The sequence below is a fragment of the Pelophylax lessonae genome (assembly GCF_965119305.1).
Source record: "Pelophylax lessonae genome assembly, chromosome: 1".
NCBI classification, from domain to species: Eukaryota; Metazoa; Chordata; class Amphibia; order Anura; family Ranidae; genus Pelophylax; species Pelophylax lessonae.
Window position 1 is genome coordinate 756,754,942 of NC_138768.1, and position 23,880 is coordinate 756,778,821.

The following is a 23,880-nucleotide window of genomic DNA, read 5'->3' on the forward strand; positions in this document are numbered from 1 at the left end:
ATATATATATATATATATATATATATATATATATATATATATATATATATATATATATATATATATATATATATATATATATATATATATATATATACATACATACATACACACACAATACGGTTTGCAATTTTAATAAATAGGTTACATTTTTGGATTTGTGGTCCTTATGGTTTATATTTAGGCACATTTAAATCCCCATATGCAGTTTGGTAGATGCCATCTACCAACCTGGCTTTACAATGTACCTACCCTTTCACACTTGCCACTCCGTCGGCAGACTCAGTTTTTCTCAGCGGGGGATCGATCCGCTGATCAGGCGGATGGTAGCTCTGTCTCCGCGCTGTTTGCGGAGACACAGCTGTCAGGTCCTCGCTCTTCTCTATGGGGGAATCGGATGTCAGCGGAGACATGTCCGCTGACATCCGATCCTGTCCGTCTAATGCAGACGGATGGAAACCCTATTTTCCATCCATCTGGCGGATCGGATCAGATGGGATTGGATGAGAACGGACTGGCGGTCCAATCCCATCTGATCCGATCCGCCAGATGGATGGAAAATAGGGTTTCCATCCGTCTGCATTAGACGGACAGGATCGGATGTCAGCGGACATGTCTCCGCTGACATCCGATGCGCCATAGAGATGCATGGGGCATCCGTTCAGATCCGCCTGAACAACTGACAGGTGGATCTGAACAGTCCGCAAGTGTGAAAGGGGCCTAAAACAAGCACCTGTATCAAAGTACAGTAGCCAGACATCTGACAAATATTCCACTGTAGAAGATGGGTGCGAAACGCTGCTGTGGACAGATACACTATATTAGTATGGCCAAAGGTATGTGGAAATTCCTCTAGGTTATTGGGGGGTTTACTGAAAGGTACTGTTTGGCACAGTTCTTTAAGCGCTTGGAACAAAAAAACAAACCCCTCTCACTAAATAAAATGCTGGACTAATATGCCACCAAGGGGAGGGCACTACTGAATGGGGTAAACGATGAGTAAGGGAGCCAGGAGATTGCAGAACTGGGGATCTACTAAAACTGGGGATACTACTGAGCCAAGAAACTGATGACACATACATACATACACATAGATATATATATATATATATATATATATATATATATATATCTATTATACACACACAGTTTTGACAAAGTATTCATACCCCTTGAAACTTTACACATTTTGTCATGTTACCATCAAAAGCGACAACTAAATATCTGAAGTGTGTGGCGTGCATTTGTGTTTAGCCCCCTTTACTCTGATACCCCTAACTAAAATCTAGTGGAACCAATTGCCTTCAGAAGCCACCTAATTAGTAAAGAGTCCCCCTGTGTGCAATTTGTTCTTTGTGGAACACACCAGACAGGTCAGAGATAAAGTTGTGAAGAAGTTTAAAGTAGGGTTGGGTTAGAAAAAAATATCCTAAGCTTTGAACATCTCACAGAGCACTGTTCAATCCATCATCCAAAAATGGAAAGAGTATGGCACAACTGCAAACCTACCAAGACATGCCGGGCAAGGAGAGCATTAATCAGAGAAGCAGCCAAGAGGCCCATGGTAACTCTAGAGGAGCAGCAGAGATCCACAGCTCATGTGGGAGAATCTGACCAAAGGAAAACTATTAGTTCTTACACTCCACAAATCTAGACCTTTGGAAGAGTGGCAAGAAGAAAGCCATTGTTAAAAGAAAGCCATAAATCGTCCCGTTTGCGAGAAACCACGTGGGGGACACCGCAAACATGTGGAAGAAGGTGCTCTGGTCAGATAAAACCAAAATGTAACTTTTTTGGCCTAAAAGCTAAATGCTATGTGTGGCAGAAAACTAACCCTGCACATCCCCCTGAACACACTCTCCCCACCGTGAAACATGGTGGTGGCAGTATCATGTTGTGGAGATGCTTTTTTTCAGCAGGGAAAGGGAAGCTGGTCAGAGCTGATGGATGGAGCCAGGGCAATCTTAGAAGAAAACCTGTTAAGAGTCTGCAAAAGACTTGGGACTGGGGTGGAAGTTCACCTTCCAGCAGGAAAACGACCCTAAACATACAGCCAGAACTACAATGGAATGGTATATTCATGTGTTAGAATGGCCCAGTCAAAGTCCAGACCTAAATCCAATTGAGATACTGTGTCACGACTTGAAAATTGCCGTTCACAGACGCTCTCCATCCAATCTGACAGAGTTTGAGCTATTTTGCAAAGAAGAATGTGCAAATATTTTACTCCCTAGATGTGCAAAGCTGGTAGAGACATCCCCAAAAAGACTTGAGGCTGCAATTGCAGCAAATGGTGGTTTCACAAAGTATTGACTCAGGGGGCAGAATACAAATGTACGCCGCACTTATGTGAAAAAAATTGGAAAACCATTTATCATTTTCCTTCCACTTCACAATTATGTGCCACTTTGGTTTGGTCTATCATACAAAATCCCAATAAATTAAGTTTTTGGTTGTAACATGAGAAAATATGGAAAAGTTTAAGGGGTATGAATACTTTTTTCAAGGCACTGTATATTACACAAATACACAAACATTTTTCATTTCATTTGTAACTGAATAGGTTTTTTTTTTTTTTTTTACAAGGCCCAAGGCCAGGGCTCACATATACTTTAATGACAGATAAATCAAGAATTTCAAGTCCGTGAAGCCACCCATCACATACAAGAGTATTGGGGGCAGCAGGTGGCAGGACCAGCTCAGTTTGATGGAAATTTTAGTATAAATACAGTAGCCTATACATCTAGCCCAGGCTTTTGGCAAACTAAAGCTCTGCTTATGCATCCTTTGCTCAGTCTGGATTGCTCATGTGTAGGACAGGGTTATCTTAAAACTTCTTGAAATGTACAGCATTCACTCTACATAGCCCAGTAAACAGTGCAAGCTGGGCTGAAATAAAATCAGAACACATGGAGAAAACAATCCTTGATATTCCAGAGTCTCCATATGGGTTGCTATGGAACAAGCAGAAATATGATTGCTATGGGCTTTATAATCTAGCACACAAAATAAATCAAAGAAGATAAAATTGACTATGAAGCTCAATAAAAATGTTACCTCTGATTTAATAAACAGAGCACCCAGCTGCTGTTTATTAATTTTACGCTCAAAACATTTTGTTTAAAGCTGAACTCCAGGCAGATACAAGACAAAATGATTGCAGCACTGTAATTATTAATACATAATTTATAGTGAATGCAAACCCTGCCAATGAACTTCTCTTATTTGGTCAATTAAACATTGCAATGAACGCATTTTCTTATATCGGTTTATTAAAACTGTATTAAACCCAAAAGCAAACATATTATATTGCAGCTTACCAATTCTTAGATGTGATGGCTACATACAGTTGTGCTCATAAGTTTACATACCCTGGCAGAATTTATGATTTCTTGGCAATTTTTCAGAGACTATGAATAACACAAAAACTTTTCTTTCACTCACGGTTAGTGTTTGGCTGAAGCCATTTATTATCAATCAACTGTGTTTACTCTTTTTAAATGTTTTTCTTTGTTTGCTATTTTTTCCCCCACAAAAGTGGAGTTACCCTTTAAGGGAAGCAAAGTAAGCATGCAAATTTAATATAGTATCAGCCTTTTGTGGTCCCCAGTATCACAGGGCTGGAGTGTGCGGAAAAAGCAGCACAAAGCCAACCAGCTCATGTTCTGACAAGAAGCAAGCAGATAGGAAGAGAAAGCTGAGTGACAGCGATAAGCTCATCACCGTGCCGATTCTCCTTTCACCAGTCACAGGTTAGGGCAGGTTCAGAACGACATGGTCTCAAAGAAAAGGGTTTAAAGGACGCTGTCATCACACCTAGGGCATCTTGTGGTGGAAAAGAAGTACTGCAGGGAGAGCTCTAGATTGAAGGTGAATATTGGAGCAAAAGCGGTTTTGATGTATTTTAATTAACTTTTTATTTGAAACCAGTTATTTTGGGCTACAATTTTATTTTAATACTTTTATGCTTCACAATCATGTTTTGTTTAAAGTAAACCTAACATGAGAGAATTTAGCCTACCAGTTAAGACCCAAATTCAAGCAGATTTAAACGACAAATCAAAGCCAAGACATGGGAGGGGGCAGGGAATACCTATGACTGCCAGAACCAGCACAAGGGACAATTTTGATTTGACGTAAACTGGCTTTAATACATCACTAAATACGTTTACTGCAAGTAGCAAGTACCTTTAGTTGACTTAATATCAACCTCTTGCAGTCTACCATACAAAATAGCTCAGTGGTCTCCAAGATGCGGCCCTTTAGGCATTATTCCAGCCACTGACACCAACAATCGGGCACTATTTTCTTCCACTGACACCAATGATGGGGCATAATTGCTTCCACTAACAAAAATGGGGCACTATTCCTCCCATGGACACCGGGTACGTCACACCCTAAACCCAAAGATTGGGCTTTGGGTACACCCACTGGGCACAGTAAAACCCCCCTCCCCCCAAAAGTCTGAAAAACAGTAAACTGGCCCTTTTTTGGAAGGTTTGGAGACTCCTGGTATAGTTCAGAAAGGTGGAGGGTGAAGAAGCGCAAGGAACCAATCAGGTGTGCTGCAGTGCAAACAGCATGCTGAAAAGTCTGCTGCTTATCATTTTACTGCCCAATCATAAAGTAGGGGGGAGAGGAGACCTTTGGGTGAAAGTGAAAAACTGCAGCAGAAAAAAGATCAGGTTCCCTCCTCTGCCAGGAAGGACTATTGGTTGGCACAACAGTATAGATGTCAGGACTGGATGAACAGAAATAAAAATCCTTTGGCATGTAAAACCGCTCACGTGTGTGTATTTTATCTGTGTGAGCTGGACCTCAGCTTTATTCTTACAAAAGGAACAGATTTGCAGTGCACACGCACAGCATGATGGGCACTAATTATGGCTCCTCACATAAAGCACAACTAAAGTTCGGCTGTCACAAAAATGTGAGCAGGCAGGCTCTTTACTGCAATGTCTCCTCTGCAATAAAATACACCTACCTGCCTGCTTGCAGTGTGTTCCAGTATGTAAACAGAGCTGTACATGCGCAAGTCAGCTTAAATCGATGGTGCAGTCCCTGTGTGCCATGAGGACAGACTCCTGCACAGCAGTGAAGTCATCCCATCCTGGCCAATGAAGTCCGCTAGAAGATGTGCCGGCAAAGGTTGGGGACCAGTTTAACACTTTTTCCCCAGATACAGTGAAGTTAGGGATTTCTTCCATTTATTTTTTTTTATTTTTTTTGGGAGGGGGGGGGGGGGGGCATACGTAAAAAAAATCTAATTTAGTTCCACATGTGCAAGGTAAAAGTTCTCACACAGAGTTCCACAACAGCAGTGTCTCACAAATGTTCCCTGTTCACAAGCTGCTCAAGGACAAACTACTAATGCCTCATGCACACTGGTTTCTTGTAAAACGCGATTTATCCTGGCAGGAGAAAATCAGCGTTATAAACTCACCTAGGCTGCATTTTTTCAAAAGTTTAACCACTTCACCCCTGGAAGATTTACCTGACCAGGTCATTTTTTGCGATACAGAACTGCATTTTTCTGACAACTGCACAGTAATGCAAAGATGTACCAAAATAATTATGTCCCTTTTCCCCCACAAACAGACCTTTTTTTGGGGTGGTATTTGATCACCTCTGTGTTTTTTATTTTTTAAACAAAATTAGACCATTTTGGAAAAAAAAAAAAAAAACACACACACACACACACACACACAATAATAAATATATATATATATATATATATATATATATATATATATACACACACACATATACACACACACTTTCTGCTCTAAAACACAAAATAAAATAAAAAATGTAACAGTGTTATTAGGGGCGATTAAAGGGTTAACTGTGTGCTTAGCTAATCTTTCAGTGTAGTAGGGGAGGTGTTTTTACAAGTGGAAGGCCCTGATCGGTGTTTACAGAAACACAGGATCCATGTACTGACAGAATGGCAATCTGTGTACATAGGCAGAATGGCATTCTGTCAGTGTACCAAACTGGTGCCAGCAGACATCAGGTTTGCGGGTCCCGCTGTGTAAAATCACAGAGGGAGCAAGCCACTGCCAGCGCGCACTTGTGCCCGCAAGATCACATACACAAGATTTTAGGGTGTTAAAGCGGAGTTCCGACCTATTTTTCAACTTTGCATTTTCTGTTAGCATAAAATAACCTGAAAAAGAATTGGATAGTTTTTTTTTTTTGCTTCACTTACCTTATTTTTGCAGAAAATTAACTTACCTTCCTTGCACTTCCTCCCTCTGAGGCCGCGGCCCCTGACATCACTTCCTCCTTTGCATTGACTCCTTAGAGATGAGCGTCATCGATCCCAGGAGTCATGCGCCTGCACCGGAGTCACTCGTCACTTCCGGTGCAGGCGTGTCATTTCCTGCTGAACAGCTTCTGGGCATGTCCAGAAGCTGTTCAGGGATGACACGCCTGCCCCAGAAGTGACGAGGAGGGCATTCTGGGACTCCGACATCACCGAAGAGGACACGAAGAGGGACGATCCGGCTTCAGCTGCCCACACCTGAGATGGCAGCACTGGACAAGTCATTTTCAAGATAAGTATTTCTTCTTACAGGTAAGTGAAACAGGGGACAGTTCAGAGGTTATCGTTGCTTAAATGCACTAGCCCCGACTGTCCCGGGGGTATTTTTAGGTAAAAAAAAAAAAATCTTCTGCCCGGAACTCAGCATTAAGACAACAGCCCCTAAACTCCCCTGCTGCTAAAAATGTCCACGTGTGCATGGACACAGGATAACAGGAGTTTAGGACGGTTTAAAAAAAAGAAATAAAAAAGACTAAACTCACAAAATTGAGTTTAACAGCAGAAACACACACACAAAATGATGTACAGGGCTCAATATGAATTTAGACTTAAACAGGATTGGCATAACTCCAGAATTTAATATGCATTAAAGTATAACTAAAGTTTTTTTTTTTTTAGTTTTGGACAGAATGGAGATGGATTAGAACACTTATTTTGCTATCTGTGTCCCCATTAGGGGGCTTCACCCTCTCTATTTGTACTGTTTACCATTATCAGTGAATGTGAAAGTAAGAGAAAATCCAAAATCTTGGGGACACTTGTTCTGGTGACCTGGGAAGCCCCAAGGGATTCCCTTAATTTGCAGGGATTTCCTCTCACTTCCTGTTTTGGCTGTGAGACAGGAAGTGAAGGAAAATCCCCCCAATGGGACACAGATAGCATAAAAAAAGGAAAGGCTTTGCCTATAGTTCTACTTTCATGGTAATAAGGAAGTTCACAATTTTGAATTGGGACTACATTGCCTGCTGTCTTATTCTTCTTCAATACAAATATGCAACTGCCAAGTTCTCTATATCTATTTTCATTAAAATAATAATAAAAAAAAAAAACTTTCATGTGTGCAGATAGAGATCATATTAGGGTCACATTTCATTACTCCTAGTCAATGAAGTATTTGGTTTCTCTTGTAATTGTATCCAGATGATGGAACAGGCGTCAGAGGGTACATGTCACTGTCAGATCTGAAATGTGCATGGAAATGCTGTCTTTGAGACTGATATTCCATACAGCTGCAATATTTGCTCTGGTAATGGGGTCAGGCTATGAAATCGCACAGATTAACCTATTCCTTACTCTCTTTTTATAATGGATCATGAGACCAGTGTATGCCAATATTTGGTTCCTATAAACAAAACCATGTATTTAGTCATACAAGATAATTTAAACTGTTAAATAAGGTTCAATAAGTGGTTTACAATAGGTTTTATGTGAAAGGGTGAACAGGCAATTTGTAATGCTACATGAAATGATATGAAAAAGCAAAATTATTCAGCTTAACTAAAGTGAAAAATCATTAATGCAATTACCTGATAAAGTCCATAGAAGTGGAACTATCCTCAACAATATATCTTTTACACTAGACACCAGCGGCACTGAGCCAACCTGTGCACTGGACACCAGCGGCACCAAGCCAACCTGTGCACTGGACACCAGCGGCACCGAGCCAACCATGTGCACTGGACACCAGCGGCACCGAGCCAGCATGTGCACTGGACACCAGCGGCACCGAGCCAGCATGTGCACTGGACACCAGCGGCACCGAGCCAACCATGTGCACTGGACACCAGCGGCACCGAGCCAGCATGTGCACTGGACACCAGCGGCACCGAGCCAGCATGTGCACTGGACACCAGCGGCACCGAGCCAGCATGTGCACTGGACACCAGCGGCACCGAGCCAGCATGTGCACTGGACACCAGCGGCACCGAGCCAGCATGTGCACTGGACACCAGCGGCACCGAGCCAGCATGTGCACTGGACACCAGCGGCACCGAGCCAGCATGTGCACTGGACACCAGCGGCACCGAGCCAGCATGTGCACTGGACACCAGCGGCACCGAGCCAGCATGTGCACTGGACACCAGCGGCACCGAGCCAGCATGTGCACTGGACACCAGCGGCACCGAGCCAGCATGTGCACTGGACACCAGCGGCACCGAGCCAGCATGTGCACTGGACACCAGCGGCACCGAGCCAGCATGTGCACTGGACACCAGCGGCACCGAGCCAACCTGTGCACTGGACACCAGCGGCACCGAGCCAGCATGTGCACTGGACACCAGCGGCACCGAGCCAGCATGTGCACTGGACACCAGCGGCACCGAGCCAGCATGTGCACTGGACACCAGCGGCACCGAGCCAGCATGTGCACTGGACACCAGCGGCACCGAGCCAGCATGTGCACTGGACACCAGCGGCACCGAGCCAGCATGTGCACTGGACACCAGCGGCACCGAGCCAGCATGTGCACTGGACACCAGCGGCACCGAGCCAGCATGTGCACTGGACACCAGCGGCACCGAGCCAGCATGTGCACTGGACACCAGCGGCACCGAGCCAACCTGTGCACTGGACACCAGCGGCACCGAGCCAACCTGTGCACTGGACACCAGCGGCACCGAGCCAACCTGTGCACTGGACACCAGCGGCACCGAGCCAACATGTGCACTGGACACCAGCGGCACCGAGCCAACATGTGCACTGGACACCAGCGGCACCGAGCCAACATGTGCACTGGACACCAGCGGCACCGAGCCAACATGTGCACTGGACACCAGCGGCACCGAGCCAACATGTGCACTGGACACCAGCGGCACCGAGCCAACATGTGCACTGGACAGCGCATTAAAATATCCACTGGACACCAGGGTCATTGCAGTAACTTGTCCGCTGAACATTGCACCAACATATCCCATGGACACCAGGGACACTGGCTAACATGATCACTGAACACCAAAGACTTTGCTCCAACATACCCACTGGGAACCAGGATCTTGGAGCCAACATACTGTTATCCACTGGACACCAGGGACAGCACTGGGATGTCGCTATACACACAGGATTTTACAAAAGTGAGTGCACCCCTCACATTTTTGTAAATATTTTATTATATCTTTTCATGTGACAACACTGAAGGAATGACACTTTGCTATAATATAAAGTAGTGAGTGTACAGCTTGTATAACAGTGTAAATGTACTGTCCCCTCAAAATAACTCAACAGCCATTAATGGCTAAACCACTGGCAACAAAAGTGAGTACACCCCTGAGTGAAAATGTCCAAATTGGGCCCAAAGTGTCAATATTTTGTGTGGCCACCATTATTTCCCAGCACTGCCTTAACCCTTTTGGGCATGGAGTTCACCAGAGCTTCACAGTTTGCCACTGGAGTCCTCTTCTACTCCTCCATGACCACATCACGGAGCTGGTGGAGGGTAAAGACCTTGCTCTCCTCCACCTCCTGTTTGAGGATGCCCCACAGATGCTCAATAGGGTCTATATCTGGAGTAGAGATATACCGGTTTTAGGTAATTCGATATATCGTGGTATTGCATACCCACGGTATTGTTATTGTGGCATTTTTAAAATACTGTCTTTATCTGCTCCTCAAGTCTGCCTGACTTTAGAATTGATACATTTCAGTGAGCTGGATGACTCATTCACTCACTCAGCAGTTCACTCACTCCATAGAAACAGCTCTGGTAATATGATCCTAGAGTGAGAGACTTAACTCCTCCCTGTAACCAGACGGCTCCCACTCAGCACACACCCACATGCTTCTTCCAGGGCTCAGACACAGAAACACTGCTAATACAAGCAAGTTTCTGCAGATAGATAGAATTAGATAGATAATATCTATCTAATTCTATCTATTTATATACAGATAGAGATATACATACATATATACATGGGCATAGCAGTGTATATATTATTATATACACACACACACACACACACACACATAGCAGCCCACATTACATTATTATATAGCCATCAAGCAGTGTCTGGCCTACCTGGTGATGACTGGTCCTGGCGCTCCGATCAGATGGCCTGGTCTTTAAAGGGGCAAATCCTTGCGGTTCAGAAGTGGTTAAACCTGCAGGAGGACCGGTGTTTTTATCTATAAAAATGGATTTTTGTAAAATCTTACCGTAAAATCCTTTTCTCTTAGCTCATCGACAGACGTAGTCCTCGGTGATACACCACCTTCGGGTTATGTTACCTCCGCAGGAGCAGGACTAGACAGGAAATTAAAAAGCTCTGGCCACACCCTAGGGGCAGTCCCAGAGGGTATATCCTCTCTCTCTCTGCCTCAGCAAATCAGTTATGTGAAAAAGCAGTGCTTAGAGAATTTAACCCAACCCAACTCCAAAACAGAGGGGCGGGGACTACGTCTGTCGATGAGCTAAGAGAAAAGGATTTTACGGTAAGATTTTACAAAAATCCATTTTTCTCTAGCGCTCATCGACAGACGTAGTCCTCGGTGATACACCACCTTCGGGACGTCCCAGAGCAGTATCACAACTGAGGGGTGGGAAAATGGAAATCAAATCCCAATCTAGAAGGCCCAACCGGTGCCAACTAGAAGTTTACAATGCTCATCCTTAATGATGAGACTCAACAAAAAAATTTTCAAACAGAAAAAAACCCTCGAGGTAGACCACCGGTCTCCTCAAATTGCGGCCTGCAAAACCTTGCGGCCAAATGAGGCATCCGCCGATGCCGTCACATCAATTTTATAGAATTTAGTAAAGGTATGTACCGACGACCAAGTGGCCGCCTTACATACCTGGACCACTGACGCCTGATGGCGAAAGGCCCAGGAAGTACTGAGCGCTCGAGTGGAGTGCGCCCTAACAGGGAACGGAGGACTCTGACCCTTAATAGAATAAGCCTGTACCACCGTTTGTCTAATCCATTTGGCAATGGTCGCGGCAGATGCAGGCAAACCCTTTCTGGGGCCATCCGTGATCACAAAAAGTGAATCCGTCTTACGGAATGATTCCGTAGCTTTCAGGTATACCCTGATTGCCCGAACCACATCCAAGGAATGCAACGCATGTTCCCGATGATGCTTGGGCTGAGGACACAAGGAAGGTAGTACAATATCTTCATTCAGATGAAAATCTGAAACCACCTTAGGAAGAAAAGATGGCTTAGGATGAAGTACTACCTTATCCCTATGAATCACTAGGTATGGGGACTGGCATGATAATGCAGCCAGTTCTGACACCCTGCGAGCAGAAGTAATAGCCACCAAGAAGACCACCTTCTGGGATAAAGTAAGCAAGGGAATCTCCCTGATGTTTTCAAAGGGAGGTTTCTGTAGAACAGACAAAACCAAATTAAGATCCCAGGGCGGTAAGGGCGCGCGGACTGGAGGAGCCAGGTGCCGCACCCCCTGGATGAAATTCCGCACCAAGGATTTGGTAGCTAAAGGTTTCTGAAAGAAGATTGCTAATGCTGAAACTTGACCCTTGATGGTGCTCAAGGCTAGCTTCTGCTCAACCCCTTGTTGCAAAAAGGCCAATATTCGAGACACCGAATAGGTACGTGGAGGAAATCCTAAAGATTCGCACCACGCAATGTAAGTCTTCCATGTGTGATAATAGACTTTGCTGGAAGTCGCTTTCCTTGCTTTAATAAGGGTAGGAATGACTGAAGTAGACAAACCTCTGTCCTTCAGTACTTGGGTCTCAATGGCCAGGCCATTAAAACCAGCGACTGTAAAGCACGAAGGTAAATAGGTCCTTGAGACTACAGACACTCCCTGAGACGAAGTTCCCACGGAACGTCTGCGACTAACATGTCCAAGTCGGCCAGGCCGGCTTGAAGAGGCCAGCCTAGAATTTCTAGGACCACTGGCGCTGATTGGATCTGAACCAGGCGTCCCTAGAGCTATCTGGCCCCGACCATCCGAGAAAGTCTGGTCGTTTTCTGTTCCCACACATTTATCAGATACCTGATAGTTATCAGGAAAGGTGATCTTTTCTGGTTGAACCTCAGGGACCGAAGTCACCCGACTAGAGGCTACTTGGCCTATCTGGTCAATCAGATCCGATTCCTGTGAGGTATCGGGACTAATCTTAGGAAAAGGTAAAGGAAAAGATCTATACAGGGAACGGTAACTACCGCTTCCTGTACTTAAATGTTGGAAGGGAAGAATCGCACCGGTAGTAGTGGTTGATGCTCGATCTAATGTCCTGAATACCGGTGAAAACGTCCCCCCACCCTGAAATCGGGTGGGGGCGCACCTTCAGGCTGTGTACTCCTTTACTTCGGGTTTGGCTGGGTTGGTCCTCTGCTTGTCCGACCAGCCCTTCTTGAACCCTCCTGGAGGAGTCTTGCCTTTCCCGGGAGTACCAGCCGGGCGCCCTTTATGGGCGGTAAAGAAAGGTCCTCGCTTGTTGCGAGGTCCCTTAGCTTTTGCAGCCTGTGGCAAAAAAGTACTCTTGCCCCCGGTGGCATCCTTAATGATTTCATCTAGGTTGGCTCCAAATAGACGATTCCCCTGAAAAGGGAGATTGGTCAAAGTCTTTTTGGAACCTAGGTCAGCTGACCAGCATTTTAACCACAGCACACGTCTGAGGATCACTGCTAACTTAGATGCATGCCCTAACAAGGGAGTAGTGTCCAAGGCTGCGTCACAGATAAACCGTAGCCCTTGTATGATCTGTTCTATCAAATCAGATGTCTCCTGGGGAATATCTTTTCCCCTAAGATCTTGGCGTACCATTTTCGCCCATTCCGTAAGTGTCTGGGAAACTAGACCAATAACAATTACTGGTCTAAATGCTGACCCTATCAGAGAAAAGATAGTGCGGGACTCCGCTTCTATCTTTCGATCCACCGGATCCTTAAAGGACGAAGTGTCCTCCACTGGAATAACCGTGGCTTTATTCAGCCTGGAAATAGGCGGATCCACGACTGGTGGTACCGTCCATTTCTTAATGATGGATTCCTCAAACGGATAGCGTCTAGCAATACGCTTGGAAATAGTAAAGGTACGTTTAGAATGCTCCCATTCTCCTTTAATCTGATTACCAAAACATTTAGGTACAGGAAAAGCCTTCGCCGTCTTGATGGGCTTATTAGTACCAAAAGGCCTCTCTGTTTCAGTTGCCTCTGCCGGTAAAGCCTCAAGTTTTAAGGTTTCTTGCACTGCCACAACTAGTGCGTCCACCAATGCTTCTTCCTGAATTATAGCAGGAGAAGAAGCGTCCTCCTCACTGTCTGAGGGGGCTTTACCTGGGATAACAGCCCTTGCAGAGGAACCTGCAACTGCAGTGACCATCTCTGAATCAGAGTCAGAGGTGTCAGATAGTATAGGGGTAGGCGGGGGTCGCTTCCTTGACCCCCGTCCGTTAGGCCGCCTCCACCCGAGCCACCATAGACTCCAAAATTGCTGTAAATGACTCTATACTCTGTGCACCGGCGGGTCCCGAGGCCCCCTCGAGGGAAACAGGTGGGGGAATATGTGTGGCAGGGTCCATAATAACTCCAGTTACTTCCTGGATGATATAATTCAAAAGTAAAGAAAAAACTTTTTTTTTTTTTTTTTTTTGACCCTCAGCGCCACAAAAAAACCCCTTAGTGTTACCTGCTAGGGATCCCTATCGATCGAGAGAGAGAGAGATAGACCCCCAGGCTCACCACTTGATGTTCAGAGTTAAACTGCAACAGCTTACAGCGCTGTCTTAGACAAACAGGAAGTCTTTTGGCTGGCTGCCCAGGAAGAAAGGAGGCGGCTCCGCCCCTCTGCACGCCTTCCGGCGCCTCCCCCAAGCTCCACGAGGTGTAGAATCACCTCAAACATGGCCGCCCCCATGCTGGAGACACGAGGCTACGCCAAAATGGCGGCTCGTGCGATCCAGCAAAAAAAATGGCGGCGGCCTGTGCTGACTAGCGGTGTGCTGCAGGCACACAACACTCTCTCTGCATGGGGATATGGCGTGGTTGGCGGTACCGGCCCTGGCGGACCGCATGGCCGTTCGGGAGGCCTGCTAATAGCTGGAGATCTGATTTGGAAGGCAGTCTACATGTCCATGGCTTCTGACTGGTAGGTAGCTTATACTTAACCCATAAGATTCCCAGAATGCCACAGATTACATCTTTAAAACATGTATACAATAGATTGTTAGCTCCCAAACCAAGCCTCCTGGCTTTTTGCACACATAAAATCACACTCAAAGTAGGAGGATTTGTGACATGTTATAGGATAGAAAGAACTCTTTCTTACCATACAGAGAGGGGCCCGCGTTCACCACAAAACCCGTCAGGGAAAAAAGGGGGAACATACTACTCACCATACCGGAACCAGGCGGGCACCAACTCCTGACAGTACCCCTCTCCACCGGGGCGGGAGGGCTGTCGACCGATACGGACGCCGTGACTCATGGTCTTTGGCGTTTCAGCGAGACGTTTAACTCGCGGGTTCAGTCCTTTTAATGGGACTTTGTCGCGGCCGACCCAGCGCGGAGCTATGGCCTGCACGCGCTCGTAGGCTGAACTGGGGTGACCACCGGATCTCAACATCCAGCCCGTCGCCCAGTTCAGCTTTCTTGCTTGAAGATCTCACAGGAACACTGGAGAAAAAAAGCGGTCTAAAAATCCTTTTAGAAAAAAATTCTTGCCAGGACCTAAGATCCCAGCAAGGTATCTAGGTCCTTACTCCTAACTAGACAGAAAATAACTGATTTGCTGAGGCAGAGAGAGAGAGGATATACCCTCTGGGACTGCCCCTAGGGTGTGGCCAGAGCTTTTTAATTTCCTGTCTAGTCCTGCTCCTGCGGAGGTAACATAACCCGAAGGTGGTGTATCACCGAGGACTACGTCTGTCGATGAGCGCTAGAGAAATGACTTTACTATTGCTTTAGGCCTGGTTCACATGTATGCGAGTTGGGGGCACCAGGATCAGTTATCACCAGTTAGGCCAGACACTGCTTGATGACCTGTTTTAGGCCTGGTTCACAGAGTCTGTACTGACTGACTATATAATAATGTGCAAAAGTGAACCAAAGCCCCTAAATTCAGCAATGAAATTCAAGTGAGATAGAAATTTAATAATTTAAATTTAATAATTGAATACTGTGATAATACCGTATACCGTGGCAAAACCTTAATCAATTAATCGCACCATGGAAATCTGATACCGTCACAAGCCTAATCTGGAGACATGCGTGGCCAGTCCATCACCTTTACCCTCAGCTTCTTTAGCAAGGCAGTGGGTGTCTGGAGGTGTGTTTGGGGTTGTTATGTTGGAATACTGCCCTACGGCCCAGTCTCTGAAGGGAGGGGATCATGCTCTGCTTCAGTATGTCACAGTACATGTTGGCATTCATGGTTCCCTCAATGAACTGTAGCTCCCCAGTGCCGGCAGCACTCATGCAGCCCGAGACCATGGCACTCCCACCACCATGCTTGAATGTAGCCAAGACACGCTTGTCTTTGTACTCCTCACCTGGTTGCCGCCACACACATTTGACACCATCTGAACCAAATAAGTTTATCTTGGTCTCATCAGATCACAGGACATGGTTCCAGTAAGTCCTGGCAGAGTTTATGATTTCTTGGCCATTTTTCAGAGAATATGAATGATAACACAAAAACTCTTCTTTCACTCATGGTTAGTGTTTGGCTGAAGCCATTTATTATCAACTGTGTTTACTCTTTTTAAAATCATAATAACAAAAACTACCCAAATGACCCTGATCAAAAGTTTACACACCCTGGTGATTTTGGCCTGATAACAAGCACAGTTGACACAAAGGGGTTTGAATGGCTATTAAAGGTAACCGTCCTCACCTGTGATTAGTGTGTGTGTGTATAAAAGGTCATTGAGTTTCTGGACTCCTGACAGACCCTTGCATCTTTCATCCAGTGCTGCATTAACATTTCTGGATTCAGAGTCATGGAGAAAGCAAAAGAATTGTCAAAGGATCTGTGGGAAAAGGTAGTTGAACTGTATAAAAAACCGGAAAGATATAAAAAGATATCCAAGGAATTGAGAATCCCAATCGTCAGTGTTCAAACTTTATTCAAGAAGTGGAAAATGAGGGGTTCTGTTGAACCCGAACCACAATCAGGTAGACCAAATAAAATTTCAGCCGTAACTGCCAGGAAAATAGTTTGAGATGCAAAGAAAAACCCACAAATAACTTCAGGTGAAATACAGGACTCTCTGAATACATGTGGTGTGGCTGTTTCAAGATGCACAATAAGGAGGCACTTGAAGAAAGGTGGGCTGCATGGTCGAATCCGCAGAAGAAAGCCATTACTATGCAAATGCCACAAAGTATCCCGCCTACAATACACCAAAAAGCACAGAGACAAGCCTCAAACCTTCTAGCACAAAGTCATTTGGAGTGACGAGACCAAAATTTAGCTTTTTGGCCACAACTATAAACGCTACATTTGGAGAGGAGTCAACAAGGCTGATCAAAGGTACACCATTCCTACTGTGAAACACGGAGGTGGATCGCTGATGTTTTGGGGATGTCTGCGCTACAAAGGCACAGGAAATTTGGTCAGAACTGATGGCCAGATGAATGTAGTAGGTTATCAAAAAAATACTGGAGGAAAATTCGCATTAATCAGCCCAGAAGCTGCACATGGGACATACTTGGACATTCCAACATGACAATGATCCTAAACACAAGACCAAGTTGACCTGTCATTGGCTACAGCAGAATAAAGTGAAGGTTCTGGAGTGGCCATCTCAGTTTCCTGACCTCAATATCATTGAACCACTCTGGGGAGATCTCAAACGTGAAGTTCATGCAAGACAACTCAAGAATTTACAGGAACTGGAGGCTATTTTCCAGGAAGAATGGGCAGCTTTACCATCTGAGAAGATAAAGAACCTCATCCACAAATACCACAAAATACTTCAAGCTGTCATTGATGTTAAATGGGGCAATACACGGTATTGAAGAGGTTGTAAACCCATACTAAATTTTTTTTTTTTTTTCCAACCTGAAAGAGAAACACATAATGAGCTAGTATACATTGCATACTAGCTCATTATGAAATACTTACCTTAGAACGAGCCCCCGCCGTGCCGCCCGCTCACCTGTATGACGGGCTACATGTCCAGTCGCCCGTCTTCCGGGATCCCGGCATCCGGCCATCTGATGGTCACGGCACGGGGCTCTGAAGGAACGGCACCAGCGGCCGTTCCTTTATAGCGCATGAGCCAGTGACGTCACTGGCTGCATGTAAGGTAAATATCTCCTAAACGGTGCATGTTTAGGAGATATTTACAGTACCTATAGGTAAGCCTTATCATAGGCTTACCTATAGGTAAAAGTTGCAGAGGAGGGTTTACTTCCTCTTTAAGGGAACTGGGGTATGTAAACTTTTGATCAGGGTCATTTGGGCAGTTTCTGTTGTCATTATGATTTAAAAAGAGTAAACACAGTGGATTGAAAATAAATGGCTTCAGCCAAGCACTAACCATGAGTGAAAGGGCTCTTTCACACGGGCGATCCGATTAGATCAGTTTCAGTTTTTTAAGCCCCGTACACACGTACCGATTGTCGGCCGTAAATATTCGGCCGCCGAACAATCGGCTGATTGTAGGCTTGTTAGTATGATGCTTCCGACAGCCGACAGCGCATTTTCGGCCGAACAGAATCTGTCGTGCAGACTTTAAAATATTTGTTGGCCGTCACCAGAACGGCCGATTGTTCGCCAGTCAGTACAGAATTCGGCCGACAAACAGCAGATTAGCAAGACTGGGCATGCTCAGAAAAGAAAAAACACACGGAAAGTTAACCATCACATGACATCACTTCTGCAGTCGGCTGTTGTTGGCCGATAAAATTCGTGTGCAGTCTTTAGCACTTTTCAGCCGACAGGACAGCACCGGACAAAAGACGGCCGATCGTTCGGCCGACATTCGGTACGTGTGTACGGGGCTTTAGGCGGATCTGATCGGATCCTCCATGCAGCTCTATGGGGCAGCGGATGTCAGCGGAGACACCTCCGCTGACACCCGCTGCCATTCGTATCCGATCCTGTCCGTGAAATTTGAACGTCTGGAAACCCTATTTTTCCATCCGTTCAGGGATCGGATCGGATGAGAGCGGACAGACGGTCCGCTCTCATCCGATCCCCCATAGAGAGCAGCGGGAGCTGTGACACCTCCCTCTCCGCTCTGCAAGCAGAGACGGAGCTGTCATCCGCCGGCTCAGCGGGGATCGGCGGATCAATCCCCGTTGAGCAGCACGGATCCGTCTACGGAGGCGGACCGTGTGAAAGAGCCCAAAGAAAAGTTTTTGTGTCATCATTCATATTCTCTAAAAAATGGCCAAGAAATCAAATTCTGCCAGGTGCCACTTTCAAGGACACAGCGCGCAACTAGCAGTTTTACGGTAAGTTTATTCGCAATACTATTATACTTCAACTGAATCAGCAATTCAAAGGAAAATCGATCAGCAAATTATGAATCTTCTGAGAACTTCACATGGAAACTGCGATTTACGCACATCCAGGCCACAGAATTGTTCCCGGACAGTTCAGCTATTCAGCTTCTCCTAGCATACAGTCTGGGAGACAGAAAATAGTAATGTAATGTGCTTTGATGGACATCCTTTAAAAACAATTCTTAGTTAATAGGTCACTGGCAGAGTTAAAATGCAGCTCACATATATCAAGTGAGGAACATATCTGGACCTAATTTGCCCCATCCCTACAAATATCAGTGCTGCATTAGAGGTTGATGCAGTACACTAACCACTGGGACTTTCAGCATCATATTACGGCTAATTCTTAAAAAAAAAAAAAAAAGGCTAATCTTAAAAAAATAAAAAATAAAACACTTTTAAAATCAGACAATATTACAAGCGAAAAAAGAAAAAAAAAAAAAAAAAGTTGCTTCCCCTGCAATTATTTTCTTAAATAAAAAGGGATCCTGACCTGCAAGAACTGCTCTCAGAGTCGATGTCCTCCTCACTGGCTCCATCTTCAGCTTCTGGTTTGCTTAGCCATTGCGCTGCCTCACTAGCACCTGCAGCAACTTCCACGGAGGGTTGTTGAAGCTCAGAAGCTGATGCCATGGGATATGAAAGCAAATTGTGGAAATCCTGATTGCTTGCCCTTCGGTGTCCCACAGACGACAAGGGCAGGGGTAGGTTACTTGGCTCCGTGAACTTTCTGTCACTAGTCACAAGGCTCTGATCTCCATTCAAAAAATCCTCTTGGTGGCTGGGATTAATAGGCGCAGCCTGATGTCCGAACCACCTCCATCGGATTTTTAGTATCTGCTTCACATCAAAGTCCTTGCGGGAGCCAGACATTCTCTTAGAGAGAAAGCGATTGTCTAGGCAACTAGGCAAAAAAATGCTGCACATACAAGATCTACATATTCAACCTGCCAGAATAAGGGGACCAGCTGCAGGCGGAGAAGAATGAAAAGATTCTTTTTTGGAATGCCAGCAATTAATCATTATCACCTGGCCATGCAGATGCCTCTCTGTGTTCCTCAGAAATGAAGGTAGAACCAGCATTGTACTTTCCACTGCATTCTCCCTGTGTCTGAGACTATTTGCTTTCAAAGACACCGAGTGTGTTCATTTAAGTCTTTCTGATGCTCAACGCCTCCCCCTTCTTCAAACCACAAATGACAGCACAATTCACATCCAGCATCTTTTCAGACCACAATTTTTTCACTCTGCATTAACTCAACCTCACAATAACAAACAGAAAAGCCCCCCCCCCAAAAAAAAAAAAAATATATATATCCTCACACCCCACAACACATTTCAACTCACAAATCACTCATTTTGTGAATGTAAATAATTCTGGCGGAGGAGTCAAGCAGTCTTGTTTATGTCTAATGGATACTTAATTAATATTTGAACATAATGGACAAGATCAATATGGTACTTCATTCTCCAGCCAGTGTAATGTTCGGGAAGTGGAGCTAAGAAAAAGGCACAGAGGCAGTCCAGCACACAGCTGAACTACCTAGCTTCCCCCTACCATCCCCCCACCCCCCCCGGCTCAGCCAATCAACATGTCAGAATATTACTTTTATTGCAAAAGGATCAGATTAATAACCGTACTACAGTTGGGCATGGAAACAATCTTTCAAAGCTGTGGATAATCCATTTAGAAGATTCTAAGAAAATAAAATAGATATTTTTTACATTCTGCAAAAATATGATTAATTTCCTCAAAGCCCTGAAACCACCACGACCACAAATCAACCTAATCGGTTTTCTGCTTCCTGATAGCCTCACAGAAATGTTTTTTAAGGGGTTTCAAAGATAAATGAAAATCCTATATTTAGCCCCTGTGTGTACGAACATGGCCACCATCTCCTAAAAGGGACAGAGGTAAAGCCGAGTTCCAGACGTTTTTGTGTTTAATAAAAGTCAGCAGCTACAAAAAAGTGTAGCGGTTTTGACTTTTAATAAACACACACTCACCCGTCCCACGATCCAGAGATGCATCCGCCCAAAGCCTCCCTTCTGTCGGCGGCGCCGGCATCACAAGTGTGGGCACCCGGCTGTGACAGGTTGCGGCTTCACAGCCGGGCGTGCACTGCGCTTCCACAGTGGCCGGGCTACCTTCTGGGGACATGGGAAGTGTCCCAGAACACTGCAGGGAGGGAGGGGGAAGAGGAGAACTTCTGCTCCAACCGCGTAGGCTGCCTGAGCAGAAGTGGGAGCCGGTACCTGTCAAAACTAGGTACCCACTCCCCCCAAAAAACCAACATGTCAAATGTGGCACATCAGATGGTGAGGAGTCCCTAAAGTGGAACTTCCACTTTTGAGTGGAACTCCGCTTTAAATATTATCTTTAACCACTGCAGCTCCGGAAGGTTTTACCCACTTAACGACCAGGACCTTAACGACCAGGAAATTTTTTGCGATACAGCACTGCATTGCTTTAACTGACAATTGCATGGTCGTGCAATGTTGTACCCAAATTAAACTGATGTCCTTTAATCCCCCCCAAATAGAGCTTTCTTTTGGTGGTATTTTGATCACCTCTGCAGTTTTTATATTTTGCGCTATAAACAAATAAAAAAAAAAAGACCAACAATTCTGGGAAAAAAAAATATTGTTAACTTTCTGCTATAAAACACATCCAAAAAAAAAAAAAGTAAAAAAAAAAAAAGATAAACAAACAACCAGCGTATATTGGTTTGCACAAAAGTTATATCGTCTACAAACTGTGGGATAGATTTATGGACTTTTTTTTAAATCTTTATTGTTTTTATTAGTAATGGCGGGGATCAGCGATTTTTAGCGGGACTGCAACATTGCGGCAGACAAATCTGACACTGACACTTTTTGGAGACCAGTGACACCACTACAGTGATCAGTGCTAAAAATATGCACTGTTACTATATAAATGACACTGTCAGGGAAGGGGTTATCAGGGGTGATGAATGGGTTAAGTGTGCATCTAGGGAGTGCTTTCTAACTGTGGGGGGGGGAATGGACTGACTGCAGGAAGAGAGATCTGTGTTCCTTATTAGTATGAACAAGATCTCTCTTCCTGTTTGACAGAACGGCGGTCTGCCTCGTTTACACAGGCAGACCGCCTTTCTGTCATTCTCCTGAATGATCGCGGGTGGCTGGCGGCCATTGGACCCGCTGATTGGCTCCCGCTGTATCCAATCACAGTGGAAGCGTGGCTCCAGCGGCCCCTAGCGCCTTTCTACAAAATCAAGTACAGGTAAAGGGCTGCCCTGCCGCAGGAAATGTATGTGGGACGGTCTTCAATCAATCATTTTTATTGAACAGTAAAGCCCCTTTCTTACAGGGCGGATCCTCTCGGAGGACTCCGCTAGCTCAGTGGGGATCGCTTAGTTGATCCCCGCTGAGCAGGCGAATGACAGGTCTGTCTCTGCTCACTGTGCAGAGACAGACCTGTCAAGAGTCCTGCTCTCCTCTATGGGGAGATCCGATGAAAACAGACAGCATGTCTGTTTTCATCCGATCCGACCCACTGGACGGATGGCGAACGTATTGCCATCCGTCTGTTTTTAGCAGCGGACAACTTTGTCAGCCAGAACCCTGGTACATATTATCAAAAACTATAGAAAGTGCACAGCATAATATCCAACATACGTAGATTTAAGTCCAACCGGTAGCAATGTAGTTCACCCCAAAACAGGGGCTAGACAAAATAAAGATTTCCCTTCATTTAGTAAAGAGCCAGCAGATAATAAATGCATATTCTATAGTACAAACCAGTGCAGAATAGAAACGTCTAGACTCAGTCTTGTCAAATCGTAGAGCCAAGCCCTGATAGTAAAGACAGAGAAAATAGAAAAAGAAAAAGGGGGAGAATGAAGAAAGAACAAAAGAAGGAGAAAAGACAGAAACCGGGAGAGAAGGGAAGCTTCCAGGTTTAATTGTCAAAGCTTAAAAGGATAAATTCACCTTTCATATTCAAGGCGTAACATGTAACGTACAGAATGTTCCCCACACCTCACTGATCCCCACTGACAGTTAGCTGGGTTTTTCTCCCTCCCCGCTGTCACAATTTAAAAAAATGTGGCTCCGCCCCCACCTGGCCGCGTGTCACTGACTGACAGGGCTATGTGCATTAAAAAATACATGGTCCAGCAGCCTTTGCGGCTGTCGGATTGTAGTTTTCAATGAACTACCACAGAGCCATGTAGTTAATTCATGCTTCCTATCAGATTGTATCTGCTTGCCCGTATGGGATGTACTGGGAGACCGATACACTGGCAGATCTGAAGGAAACTCGCATTGCACCAGCAATCTACTGATGACTGGTGCAATGCTTTACAGTCTCCCCAAAAAAATAAAAGCAAATTTTTTACCTGCATTTATTTTTTTTACCAAAAAGTGAACTTATCCTTTAATTGAACAAGCTGAAGTTAGACACTGATTGGATACCATGCACAGCTGCACCAAGTTTAGTAAATCTACCCCACTGAGACCAAAATAAAATAAAATTCCCCAGTATACAGTCAGGTCCATAAATATTGGGACATCGACAACTCTAATCTTTTTTGCTCTATACACCACCACAATGGATTTGCATTTAAACAAACAAGATGTGCTTTAACTGCAGACTTTCAGCTTTAATTTGAGGGTATTTACATCCAAATCAGGTGAAAGGTGTAGGAATTACAACAGGTTGTATGTGTGCCTCCCACTTTTTAAGGAATAAAAAAGTAATGGGACAGATTAACAATCATATCAAACTTTCACTTCACACAGTGAAGCAAGCCATCTTAGGCTGAAAAAACAAAACAACCCCATCAGAGAGATAGCAAAAACATTAGGTGTGGCCAAATCAACTGTTTGGAACATCCTTAAAAAGAAAGAACTAGGGCTGCAACTCAGTAAGCCCCCCTCCCAGTACAGACCCCCACAGTAAGCCCTCCCACCTAGTACAGACCACTTAGTAAGCCCCCCCCTCCCAGTGCAGACCCCTCAGTAAGCCCTTCCACCTAGTACAGACCACTTAGTAAGCCCCCCTCCCAGTACAGACCCCTCAGTAAGCCCTCCCATCTAGTACAGACCACTTACTAAGCCCCCCCCAGTACAGACCCCTCAGTAA

The 23,880-nt window shown here is 45.1% G+C and overlaps 1 protein-coding gene across 2 annotated transcripts in view; it reads right to left on the reverse strand.

The window, feature by feature from the left end:
* The window catches only part of KLHL5 (kelch like family member 5), a 184,711-nt gene that overhangs the window by 99,349 nt on the left and 61,482 nt on the right, over positions 1-23,880 (reverse strand). Inside the window, exon 1 of one of the 2 annotated variants that reach the window (XM_082245320.1) lies at positions 19,246-19,849. The exons of the other annotated variant lie outside the window; for it this stretch is intronic. Within the exon in view, the coding sequence (XP_082101446.1) occupies positions 19,246-19,679 (434 nt within the window). The 5' untranslated portion in view covers positions 19,680-19,849. Of the gene's footprint in view, positions 1-19,245; positions 19,850-23,880 lie in introns of those variants that run through there. 2 annotated transcript variants of the gene reach the window in all.